General features: G+C 42.4%; 1 protein-coding gene across 4 annotated transcripts in view; it reads right to left on the reverse strand.

The window, feature by feature from the left end:
• Nucleotides 1-1,571: 1,571 nt before the first annotated feature.
• ca10a (carbonic anhydrase Xa) overlaps nt 1,572-12,290 on the reverse strand; it is a 336,251-nt gene continuing 325,532 nt past the window's right edge. For 2 of the 4 annotated variants that reach the window (XM_036946123.2, XM_090201873.1), the window contains 4 exons: nt 4,671-4,825; nt 4,252-4,426; nt 3,780-3,852; nt 1,572-2,990 (listed from right to left, as the gene is read on the reverse strand). In XM_036946123.2, the coding sequence (XP_036802018.1) occupies nt 3,818-3,852; nt 4,252-4,426; nt 4,671-4,825 (365 nt within the window). In that variant the 3' untranslated portion in view covers nt 1,572-2,990; nt 3,780-3,817. The remainder of the gene's footprint in view (nt 2,991-3,779; nt 3,853-4,251; nt 4,427-4,670; nt 4,826-12,290) is intronic. The other 2 variants (XM_036946124.2, XM_090201874.1) reach the window with 1 other exon arrangement.

The raw sequence follows: 12,290 nt of genomic DNA on the forward strand, positions 1-12,290 counted from the left end.
TACTAACATCACATGGCGGTCGGTGCCCTTTGAGATGAGAGAGGAAGATATTTTTTTATGAGCGTGGCCTTATTTCTATTATACCACATTGGATGACTGACATTCATATTCCATTCACCCAGTTCAATGCAACATTGATAGATTTAGCCTAATAGTCACATGATACTCGAATTTCCCCTATAACCATCATGAGGTTGCTACAACGTAGTCTATGAACGAACGATTAAAAGGTAGGTGCACCCAGGTCCAGAGAAAGATTTGAGGTGACAGACAGACCATGACATATTCAATACCGTCTTGCACATTCCTGTCTGTATCTAGCTGGTCTAGGGTGTAATCATTAGTTAAAATGGACAAATGTTTATACGGGTATGTTCATACCCGTTTCATTCTGCTTTCTTCCGTTTAAATTTGAATTCCAACAGAATCGGCAGGAATGGATCCATCCCTGATCACAAGCAAACAGTTCACTTTCATAACAAGATACAAACAGCTTGTTGTATTCCTTCTCGCATACGCCTTTTCCTTCTCTCCCCTCTTCCCTTCACTTGCAGACTTCAATGCACAACAACACATCAGCTGTCTGTGACCAGGCGGAAAAAAACACCGTTCCAAGCCAAACCTTCCTATCATACAGCTACACACAGCCTACATCGTTGTCACCATTTTAGCTAAAGTAACGTCATAGTCAACATACCGTAGCTAATGGAACTAACACGTTAGCTAGTAAACCTGCTACAATCACGCAGTACAGTCAGTAAGCAAATAGCAGTTACACCGGGGGGCCCCTGTAGGCAATAAATTAGAAAAACTAAACTAATTAGTTACCATGACTTGGAAGAGTTCCAGTTTTGGATAGTCACAGCCAGCTAGCTAACATGGTATCCCTCTCTGTTTGAGTAGGCTAAACTATCTAACTGCCTTTGCTACCTATGTAAATAACATTTAAAGTAATTAAAAAATATATATAGCTAGCTCTCTATCTCGTCACTCCTTCATTTTTAAAAGAAATTGTTCGAAATGGTTCAACTATTGTCTTTCTCTCTCTTTGAGTCAACCACTCACCACATTTTATACACTGCAGTGCTAGTTATCTGTAGCGTATGCTTTCAATACTTGCTTAATTCTCTGATCTTTTCATTTTTTGGACAACATGTCAGTTCATGCTGTAAGAGCTCTGATAGGTTGGTGGATGTCCTATGGAAGTTTTTATAATTACTGTGGAAGTCTATGGAAGGTGTGAGAACCATGAGCCTCATAGGTTTTGTATTGAATCAATGTACCCAGAGGAGGACGGAAGCTAGCTGTCCTCCGGTAACACCACGGTGCTTCCCTACAGAGTGCTGCACATTGCCAAACAATGTGTTTGAATTATTTATTTTGTGATGTGAATATGAAATCCTCTGAGGATTCTCCAGTGGGTGACATATAGCGAGCGTCTTGCTGTAGTTGAGACCTGTCTGCTCACTCACCAACGTGCACAGCTCACCACGCTAACTTCATTCAATAACTTAGCACAGAACCATATACATAGAAACAACAGTGTAAAGTGAAGCATATTTTCCAAAGTGAACTTTCCAGACACATTTATTGGGCTGATAACATTACTCAAACACAGTGTAAGACCATTGTAAGCAATAAAACAGGCTTCAGCTCAGGACTGCTTCCACAATTCAAAGTGAACCAAGCGTTTGAAGGTGCATTGCAGCCGGTGTTAATCTCAATATCAAATCATTTCTGGATAACAATTAACTACCTTACTGTGATTTCTTTTCAATTAAAATGGCCAAAAATAAAAAAAAAAATAGCTTCTTAGCAAAGGGCAATTTCTCAAGCAAGAATTTTGCTAGACCTGTCTGGGATTGGTCTGATTAGGGAGGGGAAAAACAGACAATTATCTGTTATTGTCTGAGAGGTTTGGAACTCTTTTGGTGTATTAACTAACTTACTGCATGGTGATGTCACCGTGAAGTCCAAAACTCCATCCCACCAAAACAGGCTGAAATTTCAGGTGGTCTTTTCAAACAGCTCTTACACTAAAAGGGCATTATCATAATTTTCACAATTTCACAGTATTATTCCAACCTCATAGTGTGGAAATATAAAACACAAGAAATCACATTTTTGACTGCACTGGGCCTTTAAAATACTCATCTTTTTTTATCCTCTTAATATATCTTTTAAAATGTTTATTTGTATTTTTCTTTACATATTCAGTTGTTCAGCAGTACTGATAATTATACTATATACAACAAAGGCCAAGACACTCATCGGTTCATCAGTTAGACAGAAGATTCTTTCCCGTTGTTCCTTTCATAATGACCTACTATTACAAGGCAAGACTGTAAGGTCTAGCTCTCTTGGGTTGTTGCAGTCGGCATGCCTTGTAAGTGACGGTGATGACGATATGAGCCTTGATGACGACGCAGCCTATGAGCCTTGAAGACCTTCTCTGTCTAAACCACTAAGTCCTTAAGATCTCATTGGTAGCAAGGTGTCTATGTACAAAGGCTAAAAGTCCCAATCAGTCCTACTCAGTCCGTGTGAAGAAGAGGCTGTATGAAATAAATGCTTCAGTGTTTTTGTACGTTTTAAACATTTTGTTATCTCCCAAAAAAGTATCAGTATCAAAACAGGTTTCGTAATAGATATATTTGTACTGGACGTGTCAGTTAGTATGTGTTGGAATTCAAATAGTTCTCGATGTACGTATGAAAAGTAGTCGTCTCTTTGCAAAGCAACACAAAGTCTTTTACTTGATAATGTTCAGTTTCTTTTTTTTCTCTTTTTACATGAAATAATCTTAGATGAGATGCAGCCTTGGTGCGGTTTCCAGTTGTTTTCTTCCTTCCTTCTTTCTTTCCTTCCTTCCTTCCTTCCTTCTCTCTCTGTCTCTCTCTCTCTCTCTCTCATATCCCCCTCCTGTCTCTGCCATTGTGTCTTGTTTCTGTGCTCACCCAAGAGAGACTACTTTAGCAGCCACTCATTCACTGGAAGAGAGGAGAGGGACAGGGTGAGAAGAACACTCCCTTCTTTCCCTTTCACAGGCACGTCTAGCATGGAGGCCCTTTCTATCCTGCAGAATCTATAACATTCATTTTAACATGGCAATACATTGTTAGGATTCAGACAGAATGCATTGAGCATAGCGATATGGTGCTGTGGTGTTCCATGTTAATATTAGCAATGTACGCTAAATGACAACATTTCTACAGCATCTGTTAGTTAGCATTCTGTTAGCATCCCAATATACATTTCCCATTCAATTAGCCCACTGACACCTAGCTATGAGGGGGCTGACATTCCTCTGCCTTCAAGGTTTAACCTTAGATTAACAAGTACAACTAGTGTAATTAAAGACAAGAGACAACTCTGCTGCTATTGTGCTGCTTCTGTTTACTATCTAGGGGCTGGTTGGAGAGGTAGAGTACCACATACTGTGTGTGTATGTGTGTGTGTGTGTGTGTGGGGGGGGGGGGGGGTAAAAGTGTGTGTGTAAAATGTGTATGTATGTGTGTGTGTGGCTGTGTGTCTGTGTGTCTGTCTGTCTGTGTGTGTGTGTCTGTGTGTCTGTGTCTGTCTGTCTCTCTCTCTCTGTGTGTGTGTGTGTGTGTGTGTGTGTGTGTGTGTGTGTGTGTGTGTGTGTGTGTTTCAATCTCTCAACAACTGCTGCACAGAATAAGAATTTCATCGGAGAGCGAGAGGATAAGATAACAGAACAGTCTGGCTACAGTACAGTAGATCCTGGAAGAAGAATACAATGAATAATGGGGGTTTACCTCTTGCCCTCACTGTATTTACGCTTCAGGGGTAAAATTCACATTTTGTGCAGCAGTTGCCCAGATATATTGGCTGAAACAGAGGAGAGGAGATGATAAACAGACCGCATGCAGAGTCCCCAAATCACACTGAGATGCTGAGTTGGCTTTGTAGTTATGAAGTAGTTTGGCCCACACTCTCAGACGCCGCTTGGAAATATTGCTATAATATCACGATAAGTAATATACAATCACTCTTTTTTTTATTTTTTTTTAAATCTATAAACGTTAAGGCTATATTTGACAAAGCTGATAAGACTATGTTTTAGGCAGCATTTAGCTTTATGAGGGACACAAGCAGACACATAGAAAACAACCAACGTAAATGTCCATGTCTCCTTCACCACCATTTTGTATATGTCTGCTACTCAGACCTTGTTTAAATAAATCGCCAACAAAATGGTGGTGGCGGGTGGATTGGAGCTGTGTTTACCTCGGTACTGGAGCTTCTGGGCCCTGTTGTTGGGACAGTCTTTGCCCTGCATGCTGAAGTTGATGTTGGTCCGGATACAGCGGTTGTTCAGAGGTTGGACCGGGCGAACGTTGTCGCTCATACTCAGGAAGATCTGAGACGGCTGGTTCTGACTCAACAGTCGTAAGGAGTGCATCTGGAGAGGAGAGAGGAGGAGAGGTGAGGGAAGGGAGGTCCATGAACAAAGAAGATGGAAAGGTAGAGTATGTAAATGAAGGGATGGAACGAGAGAGGTTAGGAAAGCAGAGATGAGAGGGGATCAGAAGTGAAGAAAAGGCATTATTTCAGTATGAATGGGAGAACAATCCATGTAGAGGAACATAATTGCTGTTTGACAGTCTTATGTAACTAAGCAGTAAGACGCTACTGTAGAGACAGACCTGCATTTGTGTGATGTACACTGGCTTATTCATCAGGATCCATGTGGCCGTCTCAAAGCAAGGCGGGATGGTCATCGACCCGTCATATGTGATAAAACTAGAGGTTTCTGGGTAAATCTCCTCGATGTTCAGGCCCATCAGCAAATATGCATCATCTGGAGAAGATGGACAAGATAGACAGGTTTCAATATTACATTTTAATATTCTATTATAGCAGAGTTCTTGAGTCCTGGTCCTGGAGAGCTACAGAGTGTGCATGCTTGTGTCCTAGCTCAGCTCCAACACAAGCACTTGCTAGGTGAAATAGATGCGTTTGTGCTTGGCTGGAACAAAACCCTGCTTCCCCTGTGGGTCCCTAGTTCCAGTATTGTAGAACGCTGCATTACAAGCTTATCTTAATCACATTTCATGTCCTCTCAAGCTAATATTTAGTTTAAAATATCCATGATATATTTGTCTTACTGTCTCAAAATGTATTACATCCACTCTAACCGGTGTGTTCATCATTTGCATGTAGACGTTTTGCAAATTACTAATTTCACATTAAGCTGGTATTTCTCAGACTGCTTGACAGGCTGTTGGTTTAGCAGACTACACGACAGGCTGTTGGTACAGCAGACTACACGACAGGTTGTTGGTATAGCAGACTACACGACAGGCTGTTGGTACAGCAGACTAAACGACAGGCTGTTGGTATAGCAGACTACACGACAGGCTGTTGGTTTAGCAGACTACACGACAGGCTGTTGGTACAGCAGACTACACGACAGGCTGTTGGTACAGCAGACTACACGACAGGCTGTTGGTACAGCAGACTACACGACAGGCTGTTGGTACAGCAGACTACACGACAGGCTGTTGGTTCAGCAGACTACACGACAGGCTGTTGGTTTAGCAGACTACACGACAGGCTGTTGGTACAGCAGACTACACGACAGGCTGTTGGTTTAGCAGACTGCTTTACAACCCCCCTTGTTTTTCATCCATCCCCTAATTGGTCTAAACTAATAGACAACAACAATTAGTCTTCTACTTCCAGTTTATACGTACTATATACATTTTAAAGACACAGTATATTTGACAATAGTTATCTTTTGTTTGTTTTTAGTCCCATCCTAAAGCTACTCTCAACCCCTCCCATCTATCTCTGAACACCATCCAGTCCCATCCTAAAGCTGCTCTCAACCCCTCCCATCTATCTCTGAACACCATCCAGTCCCATCCTAAAGCTGCTCTCAACCCCTCCCATCTATCTCTGAACACCATCCAGTCCCATCCTAAAGCTGCTCTCAACCCCTCCCATCTATCTCTGAACACCATCCAGTCCCATCCTAAAGCTACTCTCAACCCCTCCCATCTGTCTCTGAACACCATCCAGTCCCATCCTAAAGCTGCTCTCAACCCCTCCCATCTATCTCTGAACACCATCCAGTCCCATCCTAAAGCTGCTCTCAACCCCTCCCATCTATCTCTGAACACCATCCAGTCCCATCCTAAAGCTGCTCTCAACCCCTCCCATCTATCTCTGAACACCATCCAGTCCCATCCTAAAGCTACTCTCAACCCCTCCCATCTATCTCTGAACACCATCCAGTCCCATCCTAAAGCTGCTCTCAACCCCTCCCATCTATCTCTGAACACCATCCAGTCCCATCCTAAAGCTACTCTCAACCCCTCCCATCTATCTCTGAACACCATCCAGTCCCATCCTAAAGCTGCTCTCAACCCCTCCCATCTATCTCTGAACACCATCCAGTCCCATCCTAAAGCTGCTCTCAACCCCTCCCATATACAGTACTAGTCAAACGTTGGAACACATATTCATTCCAGGGTTTTTCTTCATTTTTAAAATGTTTTACATTGTAGAATAATAGTGGAGACATCAAAACTATGAAATAACACATATGGAATCAAATCAAATCAAAGTTTATTCGTCACGTGCACCGAATTCAACAGGTGTAGACTGTCGTGTCTTCGGCATCATTTGTGAAGACTGTTATTTTATCAAATCAATTCTCTGTAATTATTATTACGTGATTAAACAAATCATGTAAATGTAATTAACTAGGAAGTCGGGGCACCAAGGAAAATCTACAGATTACAAAGTTATAATTTTCTTAATATAACTCTTCAAATATGTTAATATCTGATAAATTAGTCTTCTAATTAGTTAATTATTCTTTACCTCACGTTAGTCTCATTCCAAACACCGTAAATTGTTGGTTATCTGCACGAATCCAGCCTTTACTATAAATCATCCATACACCAATTATCTTAATAATGTATTTACTAACGAACTAAATAATCACAGAAATGCATAAACAAACAACACAGTAGATATGGTAACAAGGAATTAATATTGGAGGTTCCCTAGTGGGCTAAGCCGATATGATTGCTTGGTGGACAAAGGGAAGTGGGTGTGGACTGAAAAGTGCGGGAAAGACAACATGAGTCACTACACAGTTGATAATTATATTAATTGAAATGTTAATCCTTTGCACGTGAACACTCACTCATTCAGGAATAATTGCAATCAATATATATATTTAAGCTCATTGTGTCGTCGTGATCTCTGTTGGAATTGTCCGTATGTCTGCTGGAGAGTTTTTCTGAGCGTCTCTCTCTCTCTGCCTCCCTGACGATCATCGTTCGTGGTTACTTCAGAGTACCATTCAGAAATCATCTCATAGAATAGATGTTTCGGTGGTTGTCAGTCTTCACATCCCAGGTTGACATAATTTCTAGCTGCAGACTAATAATTAGTATCTAAGATTTGCCCGTACTCTGTTGGGATCGATAGTCTCAGAGTTGAACCATTTCCTCCCGTGTAGCCAATGCTCCACGTGGTATGGTTAGGAATTGAACAACCACTGCACCTTAGCTTACGCTGGGGTTTTTGTGGTCTGAAGAGGATTTCCTCAGCAGGGGTTTTTATTCGTAACAGTAGAAAAGGGCTGTTCCATGATGCAAGCTCATGTCTGTGCTCATGGGGGCGGGCCAATGACTTGGTTAAACTTTAAAGGGAATACAATTCTCTTTCATTAAAGGTTTAACATCACCTTACATAATTTCACAAATAGTTTAATCTTTACTCATTAATTTTATACAAGAATTAGATGCAAACCCCATAATTGAGAAATGTACATATTCAGAGATCTAGTTATGTGTTTCCTGTCCTCTTTGAGGTCACCAAATGAAACACACTCTTCATACCCATCCCTTAAGTGTCCACAGACCATTCCCACCTTCTCACAAGTGGACCTTTTGTATCAAATCCCCATTTGGGGATTTAGGAGTTCGCCATGTGAAATCCTTTGTTCTCTCTATGTGTCTCTCTTTCTGCATGGCCAGGGGGAGAGAGTCTACTCCAGGAATTTATGACCTGAGATAACATAACCTGGGTGCAGGAGAGAGAGGGAGAGAGGGGGATGCCACGATCTATACCCAGAAAGGGCCATGTCATGACAAGACCTTACAGTGCTATTGTAGCCGGTGCTATACTGCACGGCTGTAACTCTGCGTTGTGTGTGGTTGATTGAGACTATAGACGTGGACTTTGGAGATCAGGTAGTTTTAATTAAGCAGAACTCACTCTCTGCATCCTGCATCTGCATCCAAAAGGAAATAAAACATTTGTAGAGCACATTGGTTCTGAGAATCGTCACCTCTTTCTACAACAGATGCACAATAGGAGGGACTGGGATCATTCGAGGAGCTAGCCATCGGTGACACATACAATAGCCTGCTAATACCTTAGCTAGCTATTAACCACATGTTGAATTCAGAATGTTGATATCACCCTAAAAAGTACAATTACAAGTGCATCTTAACAATACCATCCACTTATGAGTAACCTCTAAATATACATCATTATTCATGAACAAAACACTGTGTATGACTTTGTACTTAAAAGAATCAAACTTTTCTGAAGACAGAAAAAGCGTGACTACCTCTCTCAGTGCATCAAAATGATTTGAGCACGAGCACGCCGGGCAAAATGTAAGTACACACTCCCCTTCTCCCAGGATGCAGGCATGCATAACAAATCAACACAACATATTGATATATGAACCTGGTGAAATTCACATAGTACTTTAACAACTGTTACACTATGCTTGCTTACTTACAAGCCCTAACCAACACTGCACCTTTATAGTAAAAAATTGGTATTAGGTAAACCATAGATACAGAATATAAAAAAAAGTAAAATGACTGCGAAAATAACAGTAGAGAAGCCTTTTAGTACTAGACTTCGCACTCCAGTACTGATTGTGGCAGAGAGAACAGTCTTTGACTTGGGTGGCTGGGGTCTTTGACAATTTTTAGGGCCTTCCTCTGACACTGCCTGGTGTAGAGGTCCTGGATGGCAGGCAGCTTAGTTCAGTGATGTACTGGGCAGTACGCACTATCCTCTGTAGTGCCTTGCGGCCGGAGTCCGAGCAGTTTCCGTACCAGGCAGTGATGCAACCATCGACGCTGCAGCTGTAAAACCTTTTGAGGATCTGAGGACCCATGCTAAATCTTTTCAGTCTCCTTAGAGGGAATCAGTTTTGTCGTGCCCCCTTCATTTAGTAACTAAAAAATATATTTAATATTTGATATTCTTCAAAGTAGCCACCCTTTGCCTTGATGACCGCTTGTATATGGGGGTGTGGCTTCCAGATAGTTCTTTTTGGCAACACGTGAGCATATACAGTGGGGCAAAACAGTATTTAGTCAGCCACCAATTGTGCAAGTTCTCCCACTTAAAAAGATGAGAGAGGCCTGTAATTTTCATCATAGGTACACTTCAACTGACAGACAAAATGAGAAGATCCAGAAAATCACATTGTAGGATTTTTAATGAATTTATTTGCAAATTATGGTGGAAAATAAGTATTTGGTCACCTACAAACAAGCAAGATTTCTGGCTCTCACAGACCTGTAACTTCTTCTTTAAGAGGCTCCTCTGTCCTCCACTCGTTAGCTGTATTAATGGCACCTGTTTGAACTTGTTATCAGTATAAAAGAAACCTGTCCACAACCTCAAACAGTCACACGCCAAACTCCACTATGGCCAAGACCAAAGAGCTGTCAAAGGACACCAGAAACAAAATTGTAGACCTTCACCAGGCTGGGAAGACTGAATCTGCAATAGGTAAGCAGCTTGGTTTGAAGAAATCAACTGTGGGAGCAATTATTAGGAAATGGAAGACATACAAGACCACTGATAATCTCCCTCGATCTGGGGCTCCACGCAAGATCTCACCCCGTGGGGTCAAAATGATCACAAGAATGGTGAGCAAAAATCCCAGAACCACATGGGGGGGACCTAGTAAATGACCTGCAGAGAGCTGGGACCAAAGTAACAAAGCCTACCATCAGTAACACACTACGCTGCCAGGGACTCAAATCCTGCAGTGCCAGACGTGTCCCCCTGCTTAAGCCAGTACATGTCCAGGCCCGTCTGAAGTTTGCTAGAGAGCATTTGGATGATCCAGAAGAAGATTGGGAGAATGTCATATGGTCAGATGAAACCAAATTATAACTTTTTGGTAAAAACTCAACTCGTCTTGTTTGGAGGACAAAGAATGCTGAGTTCCATCCAAAGAACACCATACCTACTGTGAAGCATGGGGGTGGAAACATCATGCTTTGGGGCTGTTTTTCTGCAAAGGGACCAGGACGACTGATCCGTGTGAAGGAAAGAATGAATGGGGCCATGTATCGTGAGATTTTGAGTGAAAACCTCCTTCCATCAGCAAGGGCATTGAAGATGAAACGTGGCTGGGTCTTTCAGCATGACAATGATCCCAAACACACCGCTCGGGCAACGAAGGAGTGGCTTCGTAAGTGGCCTAGCCAGTCTCCAGATCTCAACCCCATAGAAAATCTTTGGAGGGAGTTGAAAGTCCGTGTTGCCCAGCAACAGCCCCAAAATATCACTGCTCTAGAGGAGATCTGCATGGAGGAATGGGCCAAAATACCAGCAACAGTGTGTGAAAACCTTGTGAAGACTTACAGAAAACGTTTGACCTCTGTCATTGCCAACAAAGGGTATTTAACAAAGTATTGAGATAAACTTTTGTTATTGACCAAATACTTATTTTCCACCATAATTTGCAAATAAATTCATAACAAAATTCCTACAATGTGATTTTCTGGATTTTTTTTCTTCTCATTTTGTCTGTCATAGTTCAAATCAAATCAAATCAAATCAAATTTTATTTGTCACATACACATGGTTAGCAGATGTTAATGCGAGTGTAGCGAAATGCTTGTGCTTCTAGTTCCGACAATGCAGTAATAACCAACAAGTAATCTAGCTAACAATTCCAAAACTACTACCTTATAGACACAAGTGTAAGGGGATAAAGAATATGTACATAAAGATATATGAATGAGTGATGGTACAGAGTGGCATAGGCAAGATACAGTAGATGGTATCGAGTGCAGTATATACATATGAGATGAGTATGTAAACAAAGTGGCATAGTTAAAGTGGCTAGTGATACATGTATTACATAAAGATGCAGTAGATGATATAGAGTACAGTATTTACATATACATATGAGATGAATAATGTAGGGTATGTAACATTATATTAGGTAGCATTGTTTAAAGGGGCTAGTGATATATTTTACATCATTTCCCATCAATTCCCATTATTAAAGTGGCTGGAGTTGAGTCAGTGTGTTGGCAGCAGCCACTCAACGTTAGTGGTGGCTGTTTAACAGTCTGATGGCCTTGAGATAGAAGCTGTTTTTCAGTCTCTCGGTCCCAGCTTTGATGCACCTGTACTGACCTCGCCTTCTGGATGATAGCGGGGTGAACAGGCAGTGGCTCGGGTGATTGTTGTCCTTGATGATCTTTATGGCCTTCCTGTGACATTGGGTGGTGTAGGTGTCCTGGAGGGCAGGTAGTTTGCCCCCGGTGATGCGTTGTGCAGACCTCACTACCCTCTGGAGAGCCTTACGGTTGTGGGGGGAGCAGTTGCCGTACCAGGCGGTGATACAGCCCGACAGGATGCTCTCGATTGTGCATCTGTAGAAGTTTGTGAGTGCTTTAGGTGACAAGCCGAATTTCTTCAGCCTCCTGAGGTTGAAGAGGCTCTGCTGCGCCTTCACGATGCTGTCTGTGTGGGTGGACCAATTCAGTTTGTCTGTGATGTGTTACCCGAGGAACTTAAAACTTACTACCCTCTCCACTACTGTTCCATCGATGTGGATAGGGGGGTGTTCCCTCTGCTGTTTCCTGAAGTCCACAATCATCTCCTTAGTTTTGTTGACGTTGAGTGTGAGGTTATTTTCCTGACACCACACTCCGAGGGCCCTCAACTCCTCCCTGTAGGCCGTCTCGTCGTTGTTGGTAATCAAGCCTACCACTGTTGTGTCGTCTGCAAACTTGATGATTGAGTTGGAGGCGTGCGTGGCCACGCAGTCGTGGGTGAACAGGGAGTACAGGAGAGGGCTCAGAACGCACCCTTGTGGGGCCTCAGTGTTGAGGATCAGCGGGGTGGAAATGTTGTTGCCTACCCTCACCACCTGGGGGCGGCCCGTCAGGAAGTCCAGTACCCAGTTGCACAGGGCGGGGTCGAGACCCAGGGTCTCGAGCTTGATGACGAGCTTGGAGGGCACTATG

The sequence above is a fragment of the Oncorhynchus mykiss genome, chromosome 16 (genome assembly GCF_057628025.1).
Source record: "Oncorhynchus mykiss isolate SJ-2025 chromosome 16, ASM5762802v1, whole genome shotgun sequence".
Taxonomy (NCBI): domain Eukaryota; kingdom Metazoa; phylum Chordata; class Actinopteri; order Salmoniformes; family Salmonidae; genus Oncorhynchus; species Oncorhynchus mykiss.